We start from the raw sequence: 17,620 nt of genomic DNA on the forward strand, positions 1-17,620 counted from the left end.
GCACAGAGATTTAAAGTGCCCTCAGGGTATTAGATCTTAGCTCCATCATGATTACATATTGGGTTTGATATTCGGATCTCCTCTGCTTCCTAGTCCTTGATTTGTGTATTTTCTCTTTCTCTCTTCAATCTATGTTCATTCTAGTGTATGTTAATACACCGGATTTTCGTTTTTTATTTAATGAATTATAGAATTATGAAAAATATTAATAACATTCCACTCATGAGGCCAAAGAGGGCACTTTTGGTCATTGACTGCAGGAAAGGGTTACATAGTTAACCAAATAGCTACCCGGACTATCTGCAATGACCCTTTTTGCACAAACTATTTGGACTTGTCACATAAGCTGCTGCTACTGCTACTGTCACTTTATTCCTAGTTATATGTATGTACATATCTACCTCAATTACCTCGTACCCTGCGCATCGACTCAGTACTTGTACCCCGTATATATAGCCAAGTTATTGTTACTCAGTATGTATTTATTGTTGCGTGTTTTACTTTTCTATTATTTCTCTTTTCTTTCTCCTTGAATTGTTGGGAAGGGCCTGTAAGTAAGCATTTCAATGTTAGTCTACACCTATTTTTTACGAAGCATGTGACAAATAGTTTGATTTGAAATTTGTTCTGGAAACGTTCTTGCGACATCAGATTGTTTTTTGCACCTTAAAAAAAAACATTGTAGAACCATCTGAACAACGACAGTTTTTGTGTTTTGTGAACATATCTTTTGTGATGTCCCCACAATGTTCTCACCAGACTTCCCACAACCTAATGAAACATTCTGGGAACCTTTACATAACAGATTCTAGGAACATTTTTGCAACATCAGGTGAATGTTTCATACAAATGTTCTATAATCATCAGCACGACTGGACACTTTTTGTGTTATGAGACCATTTGCTGTGACCTGACGAATGTTCTGGGAACTTTCACAGAACCAATTTTGGTTTGCTAGGTAGAGACTGTTAAGTTCAGTCATATGAATCATTCTGTCAGACAACGAGAGCAGAGCACCCAAGGGGTAAATGGAGACAAGGCCTTTGAAAAGAAAGAATATAGCCTGTATATGTTTTGGCTTGTTATTAATTTTATAACGGGACGGGTACGGTGCAGCACTGCGCGTACAACCAGGAATTATATTGTTTGGGGAGCGTTTTCCCATAAGAAGGGATAAATGAATGTTGTTCAAGGTGAGGACAATGCGTGAACATCACATTTAGAGCCTTATTCATCAAGTTCATACAATATGTCAAGCCACTGCCAAGCGATTCATTTCCAGAGAATAGCTTTGAAAAGGAACGGTTACCGGCACAATTTTCACTTGGCTCTCTAGCTGAATTACAAATACAGTGCATGCATTACCCCTTATTTATACTGAAAGACAATGATCCTCTACACAGTATTTGTGTTCTTTCCAGGGGAACACAAATTACCCATACAATATCAGTAGGACAACACGGCTCTCATTTCACTAGTAATGGAAACAAAAAGTATATATTTCAGTGTCTCTCAGAAGCATGATAGGTACTCATACAGTTGTGAATTGGTAAGTTCTGGCATTAATCACTCAATACCAATAGGATACCACATTGACAATACAATACTACAGTTCTCATTCAGTAGTACTTTCAGTAGAATAAAATCTATCTTTCAGTGTCTGTCCTCCTCTGGGTGTCGAAACATGTAGTTGCCTCCTAGAAGGGTGATATTTTGTGACATGGGCCCAGAATGTCCTCATACAGTTGTGAATTACTCCATGACATCCTGAATGTGCTCTTTTATGTCTCGCAGATGTTTTGACCGATAATGTAGCAACTCCCAAAGCTTCAAGTATATGTTGTGGCTTTTGATATCTTCCAGATGTTTAAAATATGAAGGGAAAGTTACATTGATATGGGTGTGATATCTTTCACAGCTCAGCTTTGCTGACAGTTGCCATAGGAGATGAGATGATTTATCACCGTGCCAACGCTACATACGGTGATGTGTGAGGGATCTTAACTCGCACCGAAACCAGAGGTAGAATAGCAATGACTCATCTCATCTGGAGAAAGGATTTGGATGATGAATGTTGCCACGTCCCAATGTATTTTCATAGCCACATTTGTTATGCTTTTCTTGCCATCAATGATTTGTTCTTATCCGCAACAAGCTGACCAAGTCAATCATTACCATAAGAAGCAAGGCATCTGTAAAAACATTTTTGATGGACTAACCAATTAAGGTTTTCGTCAAGCCTCTGTAGTCAGGCAGAATGTGAATGATTTTTCTCTATTCTGTTATCTGGTGGTTTAGTAATCAAGTCAAAGTGCATGATACCATTAGATGATTGTCTTTTGTGTGGATCAGTATTTTTCCAACCCCTCAGAAAGTGAATTAATGATCTCTCACCGACAGCCACTGTTTGAATGTTGCATAAGAGAGAGTCGCTATTTGCGAATGTGCATTACAAGTTATTGTCTGTCCTTAACATGAGTTATTTTTTATGTTAATCTACCTCTTTCATGTTATGCTTCAAAGCATTGTTAACTGGAATGGAAAATCATAGCTGATGATATGTTGTGTCTCTTACAGGAATGGTGAACTACAGTGAGGTCTCTGGGTACCCACTCATCCAGCAATGGAGGCTGAGGTCCATCCTGTACCACGTCAAACTGAACCAGTGGGTACTCTCTCAAGGTAACCAACTCATCGTTAAAGGGTTCTATTTATGGTTCTATTTATTAAAAGTTCTAATCAGGATTTTATAAATGCAGGGTTCTCTTAATCTTCTATGCAGTGAGTTACATACACACTTCAACAGTGTACGTTAAGTCAAAATGTGGCACATTACATTAGCCTGAAGCATTCCACATTTGCATCACTTAGCCATGGTTTAGCACAGCCTCCCTTCATGGTCTGATAAGCTATCATCATCCACATAGCTTTGTATCAGAGCAAAACCAAAAGATTTTGACAGGCCCTGCTGATAGGCATTTAGTAAGGATGGAAATGGTTATTCGAATATTGAAATATCCAAACGGAGGTTAGTATTCGATTACTTGGGAGAGTATAATGTTTTTTGATTATTATATATATTTTTAAAGGCTTTGTCTAAAATGTAATACACTTGTCTGCATTGCAACATTGCTTACAAGGATAGACCATTACATTCTAAATTGTAATAGTTTTATGACAGTTTTTAGGAGTGCGCCCCATAAAAAAGACGTACCGGTACCCTACACGTGTAGCTTGTTGTTATTGTCGGTCAATCAAAATGGCGCTACAGTCAGAGGCTCCATGTGGAACAAGTTAAGTGGGAGATTTCTAATCAATGCAAAATGGAATAAAAGTTATGGAAATAAGTTGGTTAAATGGGAAGGAGTATGCTACAATGATCAATGAACATGTAGGCTGTTGTTTCATATGGATGGAGTTCCTCTAGACAAGGACGGGGAGAGCAGCAAAATAGCATCAATTAGCCTCACTACTTTAGTAAGCAAGCTGGCTAACTTAGCTTGGCTACTTTTGTTAGCTAGCTGGCTAACTTATCATGGCTACTTTAGTTAGCTAGCTGGCCAACTTAGCTTGGCTACTTTATCTACCTAGCTGGCTACTGTAGCTAACTAGCTTATTTTCATTGATTTGATGCAGTCAAGACAGGCACTACCAGATGGTATGATAGATCACTTATGGCAGCAACAAGCTTGTCTCTAATGAGCGCGAGTCGTTTTGGCTACTTTCTATGGTGTCAAATCTGATTCAACAGTCGAACGCACACAAGATGGTGCGCACAAGCAAAATTAAACATCATTGCGCAAGCAAACACTGGGTAGAGAGAAGAAATGTGGTCGAGTGAGCAGAGGACGGGTCCCGCGAGTGCACAGGCCAGTTGAGAGCGCAAATTAAACTTGAGAGCTTGCAAGTGTGACTTTGAGCGAGCAGAACATCAGTCACAGATCAAAAATACATATAGAAATGTAAAAAAAGAAATATATTTCAAATGTGTAAAAAATTCTGTTCGAATGCATTAAATTGTTCACCAGCAATAGTCACTTGTCATTGTCAAGTTTTCGCTCTCAATTTCTAAAATTGCTCTCGCTCAAGACTTGGCACCTTTGGTTTGGAGTTCAGGTGGGCGGGTTTAATAAAGACAGGTGATTGTCTAGAAACCTTAGATAGATCACTTTCACTGGATTGTTGGATGAACAAGCAAATCCCTGCTATTGGCCAGTCCAGTGTTGTGATTGGCTATTACAAGCATTCTGTTTGTGATGCACTGCAGAGCTGTTTGTTTATCAGGGCTACCCAACCCTCTTCCTGGAGATCTACTGTCCTGTAGGTTTTCAGTCCAACCCAAATTTAGCATATCTGATTCAGCTAGTTAGGGTCTTGTTGAGCAGCTAATTAGTAGAATCAGGTGTGTTAAATTAGGGTTGGACTGAAAACCCACAGGACGGTAGATGTCCACACAGAGGATTGTGCAGCCCTGGTTGAGATAGACGGCTTGAGCAGTAAGCGCTGAACGACTTGGGAAACCCAGCAGCTTGATAACCAAATTAATTGGGAAATAAATTCTAATAAGTATACTATACCTTGAGTTGAGTGTGATTTACTTGATAAAGTTAGCTAGCTAATTACTTGTTAGCAAACAACGTTTGTCTGTTAAATGAAAAGCAGACAGTCAGCTCTAGCTAACATCGTAGAATGAGCAGATGTTATTGCAGGTGTAGCGACATGCTTGTGTTCCTAGCTCCAACAGTGCAGTAATACAGTATCTAACAATACACAACAATAGACATTAATCAAAAAAGTAAATGTCATTAAGAAATATAGAAATATTAGGGATGAGTAATGTCGGAGTCCGGAGTGTATACAGTTGAAGTCGGAAGTTTACAAACACTTAGGTTGGAGTCATTAAATCTCGTTTTTCAACCACTCCACAAATATCTTGCTAACAAACTATAGTTTTGGCAAGTCGGTTAGGACATCTACTTTGTGCATGACACAAGTAATTTTTCCAACAATTGTTTACTGACAGATTATTTCACTTATAATTCACTGTATCACAATTCCAGTGGGTCAAAAGTTTACATACACTAAGTTGACTGTGCCTTTAAACAGCTTGGAAAATTCCAGAAAATGATGTCATGGCTTTAGAAGCTTCTGATAGGCTAATTGACAACATTTGAGTCAATTGGAGGTGTACCTGTGGATGTATTTCAAGGCCTACCTTCAAACTCAGTGCCTCTTTGCTTGACATCATGGGAAAATCAAAAGGAATCAGCTAAGACCTCATAAAAAAATTGTAGACCTCCACAAGTCTGGTTCATGCTTGGGAGCAATTTCCAAACGCCTGACGGTACCACGTGCATCTGTAAAAACAATAGTAAGCAAGTATAAAGAACATGGGACCACGCAGCCGTCATAGCGCTCAGGAAGGAGAGACATTCTGTCTCCTAGAGATTACATTGGTGCGAAAAGTGCAAATCAATCCCAGAACAACAGCAAAGGACCTTGTAAAGATGCTGGAGGAAACAGGTACAAAAGTATCTATATCCACAGTATAACGAGTCCTATATCGACATAACATGAAAGGCTGCTCAAGAAGGAAGAAGCTACTGCTCCAAAACCGTTTCTAACTGCACATGGGGACAAAGATTGTACTTTTTGGAGAAATATCCTCTGGTATGATGAAACAAAAAAATAACTGTTGGGCCATAATGACCCAAAAAGGGGGATGCTTGCAAGCTGAAGAACACCATCCCAACCGTGAAGGATGGGGTGGCAGCATCATGTTGTGGGGGTGCTTTGCTGCAGGAGGGACTGGTGCACTAAACAATATATACTACTCAAAAAATAAAGGGAACACTTAAACAACACATCCTAGATCTGAATGAAAGAAATAATCTTATTAAATACTTTTTTCTTTACATAGTTGAATGTCCATAGCATCAATGCCTTCCTCTTGCAGGAACTGCTGACACACTCCAGCCACATGAGGTCTAGCATTGTCTTGCATTAGGAGGAACCCAGGGCCAAACGCACCAGCATATGGTCTCACAAGGGGTCTGAGGATCTCATCTCGGTACCTAATGGCAGTCAGGCTACCTCTGGCGAGCACATGGAGGGCTGTGCAGCACCCCAAAGAAATGCCACCCCACACCATGACTGACCCACCGCCAAACCGGTCATGCTGGAGGATGTTGCAGGCAGCAGAACGTTCTCCACGGCTTCTCCAGACTCTGTCACGTCTGTCACATGTGCTCAGTGTGAACATGCTTTCATCTGTGAAGAGCACAGGGCGCCAGTGGCGAATTTGCCAATCTGGGTGTTCTCTGGCAAATGCCAAATGTCCTGCACGGTGTTGGGCTGTAAGCACAACTCCCACCTGTGGACGTCGGGCCCTCATACCACCCTCATGGAGTCTGTTTCTGACCGTTTGAGCAGACACATGCACATTTGTGGCCTGCTGGAGGTCATTTTGCATGGCTCTGGCAGTGCTTCTCCTGCTCCTCCTTGCACAAAGGCGGAGGTAGCGGTCCTGCTGCTGGGTTGTTGCCCTCCTACGGCCTCCTCCACGTCTCCTGATGTACTGGCTTGTCTCCTGGTAGCGCCTCCATGCTCTGGACACTACGCTGACAGACACAGCAAACCTTCTTGCCACAGCTCGCATTGATGTGCCATCCTGGATGAGCTGCACTACCTGAGCCACTTGTGTGGGTTGTAGACTCCGTCTCATGCTACCACTAGAGTGAAAGCACCGCCAGCATTCAAAAATGACCAAACATCAGCCAGGAAGCATAGGAACTGAGAAGTGGTCTGTGGTCCCCACCTGCAGAACCACTACTTTATTGGGGGTGTCTTGCTAATTGCCTATAATTTCCACCTGTTGTCTATTCCATTTGCACAATAGGATGTGAAATGTATTGTCAATCAGTGTTGCTTCCTAAGTGGACAGTTTGATTTCACAGAAGTGTGATTGACTTGGAGTTAAGTGTATGTAAACTTCCAACTTCAACTGTACATCAGTGTTATTCTCAGGGGCAACCCAGAACATATCCCAGTCCGCGTTATCAAACAATCTTGAATCATGGATTATGATTGGTCAGACCAGTATTGAACAGTCCTTACGATGGGCACTTCCTGTTTGAGTTCCTGCATATAGAAATGTGTGACTATGACCGAAGAGAATTCTTAAGCCCAAGGACACACACAGCACATGGGGATTTTTTATTATATGAAGACACAAAAGGGAGAATCTGCTACAGTTCATACAGTACATAACTAGTCCCAAATAATAGAATGTAAACTGACATATGATAAACCAGCTAAATCAGCTTTATTCACATGTTCAGGAATTTGACTCTGTGAAATGGTGCTGCCACAATAAACAGAATGTACAGACAGACGATAAACAGAATATACAGACAAAAAAATAACATATAGATGCAGAATTTACACAGATGCACATACATAAACTATGCATGTATGAGATGTGCAAAGCGCAATGTGTTGTTCTGGGATGATAGTGCAGGGTGCATAGTCTGTGTATGAATAGTGCAGAATGCGATATCCATGGATGAGAGGATCATCGTGTACCAGGTGGCCAGTTGGTGAGGACCACGGCACGGGGGAATAAACTGTTCAGGTGGCGGGAGGTTTTGGTCATGATTGACCTGAACCGTTTGCCAGAGGGGAGTCTTTGGAAGTGGGGGTGGAAGGGGTCAGCAATGATCTTTCCTGCACGCTTCCTTGCCCTGGAGTCATGCAGGACCTCAATGGAGGGCAGGTGGCAGCCAATGACCCTCTCAGCAGACTGTACAATATGTTGCAGTGATGGAGGAGGTGAGGATGGACTTGATGATGGCCGTTTAGAACTAAATCAGTACACACAGCATTAAAAGGAGGACTGAGGAGAAAACAACACCATGTATTCACCAAACATTGCACTAAGGAAAATATATTTGGTTTATAGAAATTGTCTGATTGGAACTACCAATGTCTATCAATTACAGAATCTGAAATGATTTCCATTTGGCATTGGACGTTTTATTTTATATAGTCAGTAATACAGGAGTCCCATCAAGTCAGATGTTATCAGCAAGCTAGAGTCAACTCTTTTCTCTGTATACATCAATGATGTCGCTCTTGCTGCTGGTGAGTCTCTGATCCACCTCTACGCAGACAACACCATTCTGTATACTTCTGGCCCTTCTTTGGACACTGTGTTAACAACCCTCCAGACGAGCTTCAATGCCATACAACTCTCCTTCCGTGGTCTCCAACTGCTCTTAAATACAAGTAAAACTAAATGCATGCTCTTCAACCGATCGCTGCCCACACCTGTCCACCCGTCCAGCATCACTACTCTGGACGGTTCTGACTTAGAATATGTGGACAACTACAAATACCTAGGTGTCTGGTTAGACTGTAAACTCTCCTACCAGACTCACATCAAACATCTCCAATCCAAAGTTAAATCTAGAATTGGCTTCCTATTTCGCAACAAAGCATCCTTCACTCATGCTGCCAAACATACCCTCGTAAAACTGACCATCCTACCGATCCTCGACTTCGGCGATGTCATTTACAAAATAGCCTCCAATACCCTACTCAACAAACTGGATGCAGTCTATCACAGTGCCATCCATTTTGTCACCAAAGCCCCATATACTACCCACCACTGTGACCTGTACGCTCTCTTTGGCTGGCCCTCGCTTCATACTCGTCGCCAAACCCACTGGCTCCAGGTCATCTACAAGACCCTGCTAGGTAAAGTCCGCCCTTATCTCCGCTCACCATAGAAGCACCCACCTGTAGCACGCGCTCCAGCAGGTATATCTCTCTGGTCACCCCCAAAGCCAATTCCTCCTTTGGCCGTCTCTCCTTCCAGTTCTCTGCTGCCAATGACTGGAACGAACTACAAAAATCTCTGAAACTGGAAACACATCTCCCTCACTAGCTTTAAGCACCAGCTGTCAGAGCAGCTCACAGATCACTGCACCTGTACATAGCCCATCTATAATTTAGCCCAAACAACTACCACTTCCCCTACTGTATTTATTTATTTATTTATTTTGCTCCTTTGCACCCCATTATTTATATTCTACTTTGCACTTTCTTCTACTACAAATCTACCATTCCAGTGTTTTACTTGCTATATTGTATTTACTTTGCCACCATGGCCTTTTTGCCTTTACCTCCCTTATCTCACCTCATTTGCTCACATTGTATATAGACTTATTTTACTACTGTATTATTGACTGTATGTTTGTTTTTACTCCATGTGTAACTCTGTATTGTTGTATGTTGTCGAACTGCTTTGCTTTATCTTGGCCAGGTCGCAATTGTAAATGAGAACTTGTTCTCAACTTGCCTACCTGGTTAAATAAAGGTGAAATAAAAAATACAAATAAAATCTGTGGAAAGAGGACAAGTAGAACAAAGATATAAGTGCAAACAGAATAAATGTATCATTCAACATAAGTTTCCACCCAAAACAATGACATGAGCTCTGTCCCAATTAATCTTTGCTCAACTCCTCACTTTCTCTCTACTCGCATCCTTCTTAAAACCCATTGGAGGAGGTCTGAGGTGAGGATCTTTGGTCATCTCCTCCAATGGGGTTTTAGAAGGATGCGAGTGGTCAGTCCTTGCATCCATAGCTCTGCCTATGAATTTGAATCCCTCAGCTTTTTGCCGAAACAGGGTGGGGGGAACGCTTTGTTATTGTTTCAACTGCTGATTGCACATAAATTAGCATTTAAGTATGTTTAAGCATACATGACTGTTGGGAGTTTGGTGCATTACCTTTAGCTCCCAGGTGCAGCAGAGCTGACACACTAAAGATGAAGTTACAGCAGGTGTCTTGACCACCCTCTGGCTGTTCTCCAGTCAGATGTCTTGACCACCCTCTGGCTGTTCTCCAGTCAGATGTCTTGACCACCCTCTGGCTGTTCTCCAGTCAGATGTCTTGACCACCCTCTGGCTGTTCTCCAGTCAGATGTCTTGACCACCCTCTGGCTGTTCTCCAGTCAGATGTCTTGACCACCCTCTGGCTGTTCTCCAGTCAGATGTCTTGACCACCCTCTGGCTGTTCTCCAGACAGCGGTAGCGCTGGGAGGTGTTCCAGGCACTGTTTGTGGCCACGTCACCTCCCTCAGAACCAATGAAGATCTCCAGGTTCTTACAGTGGAGCATCAGCATAATCTATAGATAGGGCAGAACAATACAGGAGGTGGAATTAGATTTAGGTTGGAGTCGAAGTCCCAACTTAAAATCCCTGTACTATCCATAGACATTGGGAAAAAGATCAACAAAAGTAGGACACAACAGTTTGAGGAAGGTGGAGCAATACATATGTGCTGAGTTGTGTACGGCTTACGATGAGTTGGTGACTCACTGGTCCAAACTTGGCATCCTCTGCCTCATTGGCGTAGTGGGCCAGGGTGATGAAGTAGAAGCCTGACTCCACCTGGTCAAACGTGTTCTCTCTATACACACTGACCTGTCTCCTGAGAACAGAGAGAGGAAAATAAGATGTCAGGAAATGTCACAGACAGAGTTCATGTTTTAACATCTTAATGTTGCATTCAAGGTAACAATCAATTATAAGACTACTGTGGCTTTATCAAATGAGGCAACTATGGATAAAACTTTTGCCAAATAAGTATAGGTCAATTCCATGGTATCATGGAATCATGATGCTCAGATGTTTCACTATAAAATGTATGTCAAACAAAAAACAATGATTTCAAAGTGAAATTAACCATATAACACTATGCACAAGGACTAACTACTTTTAACAATTTGCAATCATTGGTTTGTATGACATACATTTTAGCGTGAAACATATGATTCTCAGCATCACTCTGTTGCCATGGAATTGCCCTGTACCAATCCACGGCGCTTGTCAGTCAGCATGGCTGAGTATTGAACAGCCTGCTGTCATTTCATGACCAACCCACCTCGTGAAGAGCTATCCTCCTATAGGTCTTCACTTTATCCCTTACCTACAATACTCATATTGTTTACCAATGACTATCACATACATTCAGTATTGAACCATCTTTCTAACCAATAGACAGCAGTTGGTCATCATCCTCTCTACGTGACACATGTCCTATGCACAATGCCTTCATACAGCGTCAAAGAAATTAGAGGAACTCTCAGTACCACTAATGATTAAGTTACGGGGGTGATTGGTGAATATCATGGTTACTTGCAAGAAGTCCCCAGAGTGCTGTGCCTAGAGGAGGGCCAAGGTAACCTACTTGGAACATAATGGATTCCTGTATCTCTTGTCTCTGTCAGCTGAGCAGAGAACATATTAGTGCCAGTGGACCTGCATTGAAAGAGGGATGGAGAGAGAGAAATGGTTTGAGGTCATTCTCATTTACTTTTACTGCACAAAAACTGACAGGGTAAAAGTTATTAAATCTATATTTCAATCAAACTTTATCTCAACATATGCAGTTAACGGTTGACAATATTGTCTATTATTTGGTTAGGAACTTGACCTCTCCTTCAAGACTGTTGGAAAAGCATTCCAGGTGAAGCTGGTTGAGAGAATGCCAAGAGTGTGCAAAGCTGTCATCAAGGCAAAGGGTGGCTACTTTTAAGAATCTCAAATATAAAATATATTTTGATTTGTTTAACACTTTTTTGGTTACTACATGATTTAATGTGCATTGTTTTATAGTGTTGATGTCGTCACTACTATTCAACAATGTAGAAAATAGTCAAAGTAAAGAAAAACGTTTGACTGGTACTGTAGGTGCACACACACACTACATGTTAATGTGTTTAAATGTTTGTCAATTGTAAAGTATTTTGTCTGTAATATATTTTTTGTTATGTGTTGGACCCCGGTAAGACTAGTTGTCACCATTGGCGTCGGCTAATGGGGATCCTAATAAATCAATCAATAATGTTAGTTAGCTAGCTAGTTAGTAGTTAGCTTCCTAGCTAGCTGACGTTAACCTAGTTTGCCTCATTTATAGCCTGCTTTAATAACAGAAGACCAATTCAAATTCAAATCAAATCAAATTTATTTTTATATAGCCCTTCGTACATCAGCTGATATCTCAAAATGCTGTACAGAAACCCAGCCTAAAACCCCAAACAGCAAGCAAAGCATGTGAAAGAAGCACGGTGGCTAGGAAAAACTCCCTAGGAAAAACTCCCTAGAAAGGCCAAAAACCTAGGAAGAAACCTAGAGAGGAACCAGACTATGAGGGGTGGCCAGTCCTCTTCTGGCTGTGCAGGGTGGATATTATAACAGAACATGGTCAAGATGTTAAAATGTTAAAATGTTCATAAATGACCAGCATGGTCAAATAATAATAATCATAGTAGTTGTCGAGGGTGCAACAAGCACGTCCGGTGAACAGGTCAGGGTTCCATAGCCGCAGGCAGAACAGTTGAAACTGGAGCAGCAGCACGGCCAGGTGGACTGGGGACAGCAAGGAGTCATCATACCAGGTAGTCCTGAGGCATGGTCCTAGGGCTCAGGTCCTCCGAGAGAAAGACAGAAAGAGAGAAAGAGAGAATTAGAGAGAGCATATTTAAATTCACACAGGACACCGGATAAGACAAGAGAAATACTCCAGATGTAACAGACTGACCCTAGCCCCCCGACACATAAACTACTGCAGCATAAATACTGGAGGCTGAGACAGGAGGGATCAGAAGACACTGTGGCCCCATCCGATGATACCACCGGACAGGGCCAAACAGGCAGGATATAACCCCACGCACTTTGCCAAAGCACAGCCCCCACACCACTAGAGGGATGTCTCCAACCACCAACTTACCGTCCTAAGACAAGGCCGAGTATAGCCCACAACGATTTCCGCCATGTCACAACCCAAGGGGGGGCGCCAACCCAGACAGGAAGACCACGTCAGTGACTCAACCCACTCAAGTGACGCACCCCTCCCATGGGCGGCATGGAAGAACACCAGTAAGCCAGTGACTCAGCCCCTGTAAAAGGGTTAGAGGCAGAGAATCCCAGTGGAAAGAGGGGAACCGGCAAGGCAGAGACAGCAAGGGCGGTTCGTTGCTCCAGCCTTTCCGTTCACCTTCACACTCCTGGGCCAGACTATACTTAATCATAGGACCTACTGAAGAGATAAGTCTTCAGTAAAGACTTAAAGGTTGAGACTGAGTCTGAGTCTCTCACATTGGTAGGCAGACCATTCCATAAAAATGGAGTTCTATAGGAGAAAGCCCTACCTCCAGCCGTTTGCTTAGAAATTCTAGGGACAATTAGGAGGCCTGCGTCTTGTGACTGTAGCGTACGTGTAGGTATGTACGGCAGGACCAAATCGGAATGATAGGTAGGCGCAAGCCCATGTAATGCTTTGTAGGTTAGCAGTAAAACCTTGAAATCAGCCCTTGCGTTAACAGGAAGCCAGTGTAGGGAGGCTAGCACTGGAGTAATATGATCACATTTTTTGGTTCTAGTCAGGATTCTAGCAGCCGTATTTAGCACTAACTGAAGTTTATTTAGTGCTTTATCCGGGTAGCCGGAAAGTAGAGCATTGCAGTAGTCCAGCCTAGAAGTAACAAAAGCATGGATTAATTTTTCTGCGTCATTTTTGGACAGAAAATTTCAGATTTTTGCAATGTTACGTAGATGGAAAAAAGCTGTCCTTGAAACAGTCTTGATATGTTCTTCAAAAGAGAGATCAGGGTCCAGAGTAACGCCGAGGTCCTTCACAGTTTTATTTGAGACGACTGTACAACCATCCAGATTAATTGTCAGATTCAACAGAAGATCTCTTTGTTTCTTGGGACCTAGAACAAGCATCTCTGTTTTGTCCGAGTTTAAAAGTAGAAAGTTTGCAGCCATCCACTTCTTTATGTCTGAAACACAGGCTTCAAGCGAGGGCAATTTTGGGGCTTCACCATGTTTCATTGAAATGTACAGCTGTGTGTCGTCCGCATAGCAGTGAAATTTAACATTATGTTTTCGAATGACATCCCCAAGAGGTAAAATATATAGTGAAAACAATAGTGGTCCTAAAACGGAACCTTGAGGAACACCGAAATTTACAATTGATTTGTCAGAGGACAAACCATTCACAGAGACAAACTGATATCTTTCCGACAGATAAGATCTAAACCAGGCCAGAACTTGTCCATGTAGACCAATTTGGGTTTCCAATCTCTCCAAAAGAATGTGGTGATCGATGGTATCAAAAGCGGCACTAAGATCTAGGAGCACGAGGACAGATGCAGAGCCTCGGTCTGACGTCATTAAAAGGTCATTTACCACCTTCACAAGTGCAGTCTCAGTGCTATGATGGGGTCTAAAACCAGACTGAAGCGTTTCGTATACATTGTTTGTCTTCAGGAAGGCAGTGAGTTGCTGTGCAACAGCTTTTTCTAAAATTTTTGAGAGGAATGGAAGATTCGATATAGGCCGATAGTTTTTTATAATTTCTGGATCAAGATTCGGCTTTTTCAAGAGAGGCTTTATTACTGCCACTTTTAGTGAGCTTGGTACACATCCGGTGGATAGAGAGCCGTTTATTATGTTCAACATAGGAGGGCCAAGCACAGGAAGCATTCTAGGTCCTGGCAGAGTTGTGTAGACTCAGGACAATGGAGCTTTGGAGGAATACCCAGATTTAAAGAGGAGTCTGTAATTTGCTTTCTAATGATCATGATCTTTTCCTCAAAGAAGTTCATAAATTTATTACTGCTGAAGTGAAAGCCATCCTCCATTTGCGAAGGCTGCTTTTTAGTTAGCTTTGCGACAGTATCAAAAAGAAATTTCGGATTGTTCTTATTTTCCTCAATTAAGTTGGAAAAATAGGATGATCGAGCAGCAGTGAGGGCTCTTCGATACTGCACGGTACTGTCTTTCCAAGCTAGTCGGAAGACTTCCAGTTTGGTGTGGCGCCATTTCCGTTCCAATTTTCTGGAAGCTTGCTTCAGAGCTCGTGTATTTTCTGTATACCAGGGAGCTAGTTTCTTATGACAGATGTTTTTAGTTTTTAGGGGTGCAACTGCATCTAGGGTATTGCGCAAGGTTAAATTGAGTTCCTCGGTTAGGTGGTTAACTGATTTTTGTCCTCTGACGTCCTTGGGTAGGCAGAGGCAGTCTGGAAGGGCATCAAGGAATCTTTGGGTTGTCTGAGAATTTATAGCACGACTTTTAATGCTCCTTGGTTGGGGTCTGAGCAGATTATTTGTTGCAATTGCAAACGTAATAAAATTGTGGTCCGATAGTCCAGGATTATGAGGAAAAACATTAAGATCCACAACATTTATTCCATGGGACAAAACTAGGTCCAGAGTATGACTGTGGCAGTGAGTACGTCCAGAGACATGTTGGACAAAACCCACTGAGTCGATGATGGCTCCGAAAGCCTTTTGGAGTGGGTCTGTGGACTTTTCCATGTGAATGTTAAAGTCACCAAAAATTAGAATATTATCTGCTATGACTACAAGATCCGATAGGAATTCAGGGAACTCAGTGAGGAACACTGCATATGGCCCAGGAGGCCTGTAAACAGTAGCTATAAAAAGTGAGTGAGTAGGCTGCATAGATTTCATGACTAGAAGCTCAAAAGACGAAAACGTCATTGTTTTTTTTTTTGTAAATTGAAATTTGCTATCGTAAATGTTAGCAACACCTCCGCCTTTGCCGGATGCACGGGGGTATGGTCACTAGTGTAACCAGGGGTGAGGCCTCATTTAACACAGTAAATTAATCAGGCTTAAGCCATGTTTCAGTCAGGCCAATCACATCAAGATTATTATCAGTGATTAGTTCATTGACTATAACTGCCTTGGAAGTGAGGGATCTAACATTAAGTAACCCAATTTTGAGATGTGAGGTATCACAATCTCTTTCAATAATGGCAGGAATGGAGGAGGTCTTTATACTAGTGAGATTGCTAAAGCGAACACCGCCATTTTTAATTTTACCCAACCTAGATCGAGGCACAGACACGGTCTCAATGGGGAAAGCTGAGCTGACTACGCTGACTGTGCTAGTGGCAGACTCCACTAAACTGGCAGGCTGGCTAACAGCCTGCTGCCTGGCCTGCACCCTATTTCATTGTGGAGCTAGAGGAGTTAGAGCCCTGTCTATGTTCGTAGATAAGATGAGAGCACCCCTCCAGCTTGGATGGAGTCCGTCACTCCTCAACAGGCCAGGCTTGGTCCTGTTTGTGGGTGAGTCCCAGAAAGAGGGCCAATTATCTACAAATTCTATCTTTTGGGAGGGGCAGAAAACAGTTTTCAACCAGCGATTGAGTTGTGAGACTCTGCTGTAGAGCTCATCACTCCCCCTAACTGGGAGGGGGCCAGAGACAATTAATCGATGCCGACACATCTTTCTAGCTGATTTACACGCTGAAGCTATGTTGCGCTTGGTGACCTCTGACTGTTTCATCCTAACATCGTTGGTGCCGACGTGGATAACAATATCTCTATACTCTCTACACTCGCCAGTTTTAGTTTTAGCCAGCACCGTCTTTAGATTAGCCTTAACGTCGGTAGCCCTGCCCCCTGGTAAACAGTGTATGATCGCTGGATGATTAGTTTTAAGTCTAATACTGCGGGTAATGGAGTCGCCAATGACTAGGGTTTTCAATTTGTCAGAGCTAATGGTGGGAGCCGTCGGCGTCTCAGACCCCACAACGGGAGGAGTAGAGACCAGAGAAGTCTCGGCCTCCGACTCCGACTCGCTTAATGGGGAGAACCGGTTGAAAGTTTCTGTCGGCTGAATAAGCGACACCGGTTGAGCATTCCTACAGCGTTTCCCTCCAGAAGCCATGAGAAAGATTTACGGCTGCGGGGACCGTGCGAGGGGGTTTATACTAACGTTACTATCTGTACTTACTGGTGGCACAGACGCTGTTTCATCCTTTCCTACACTGAAATTACCCTTGCCTAACGATCGCGTCTGAAGCTGGGCTTGCAGCAAGGCGATCGTTCTCCTGTATATTATAAGTACAACGACTGCAAATAGAAGGCATCATGTTAATGTTACTTAGCTTCGGCTGTTTGAAGTCCTGACGAACCATGTCCAGATAAAACCTCCGGGGTGAAAAAGTTGAATGAAAAAAGTTGAGTGAGGGAAAAAGTAAAAATATACGGTAATGAAAAAGTAAAAAACCGTCAGGTAGCAAAGTAAGATTGGCAACAAAACGCACAGCCTACTTTGTGTATGACACAAGTAATTTTTAACTACATTAACTACATACTTCAATTTCAATATTGAAATCATAGTTGATTACTCTACTGATTACGCTACTGAAAAACTATCAAACTGACTTCTTTATTATTATTATTAATTATTGTTATTATTTATTATTATTACCTTTCACTATCCCCTTTCATCTATATGGTAAAAAATCAGGTTAGAGAGCAATTACGCCGTGATTACAAAAACCTGACCAATTGCGATTCAGTAGACTGCTACAGGCTATGTTCATTGGCTAGAATTCTCCCTGGTATGAAATTATAGAGCAAAATGGATTTTGGAGCGCAAACTGGAAATTTGTTGTGGGTCTTGACATGTAGTAACAAAAATCTCTGCTCTCTAATGAATTTACTAGGTGCGGAAATGCAGTTCTGCTCGCTCAAAGTCACACTCGCAAGCTCTCAAGTTTAA

General features: G+C 42.3%; 1 protein-coding gene across 11 annotated transcripts in view; it reads left to right on the top strand.

Moving 5' to 3' along the window:
* Positions 1 to 17,620, top strand: part of astn1 (astrotactin 1) — a 281,049-nt gene that overhangs the window by 155,789 nt on the left and 107,640 nt on the right. For all 11 annotated transcript variants that reach the window (XM_045714659.1, XM_014190633.2, XM_014190634.2 and 8 more), the window contains one exon: positions 2,578 to 2,682. In XM_045714659.1, coding sequence (XP_045570615.1) covers positions 2,578 to 2,682 — 105 coding nt within the window. The remainder of the gene's footprint in view (positions 1 to 2,577; positions 2,683 to 17,620) is intronic.

This window comes from Salmo salar, chromosome ssa03, assembly GCF_905237065.1.
Source record: "Salmo salar chromosome ssa03, Ssal_v3.1, whole genome shotgun sequence".
NCBI lineage: Eukaryota > Metazoa > Chordata > Actinopteri > Salmoniformes > Salmonidae > Salmo > Salmo salar.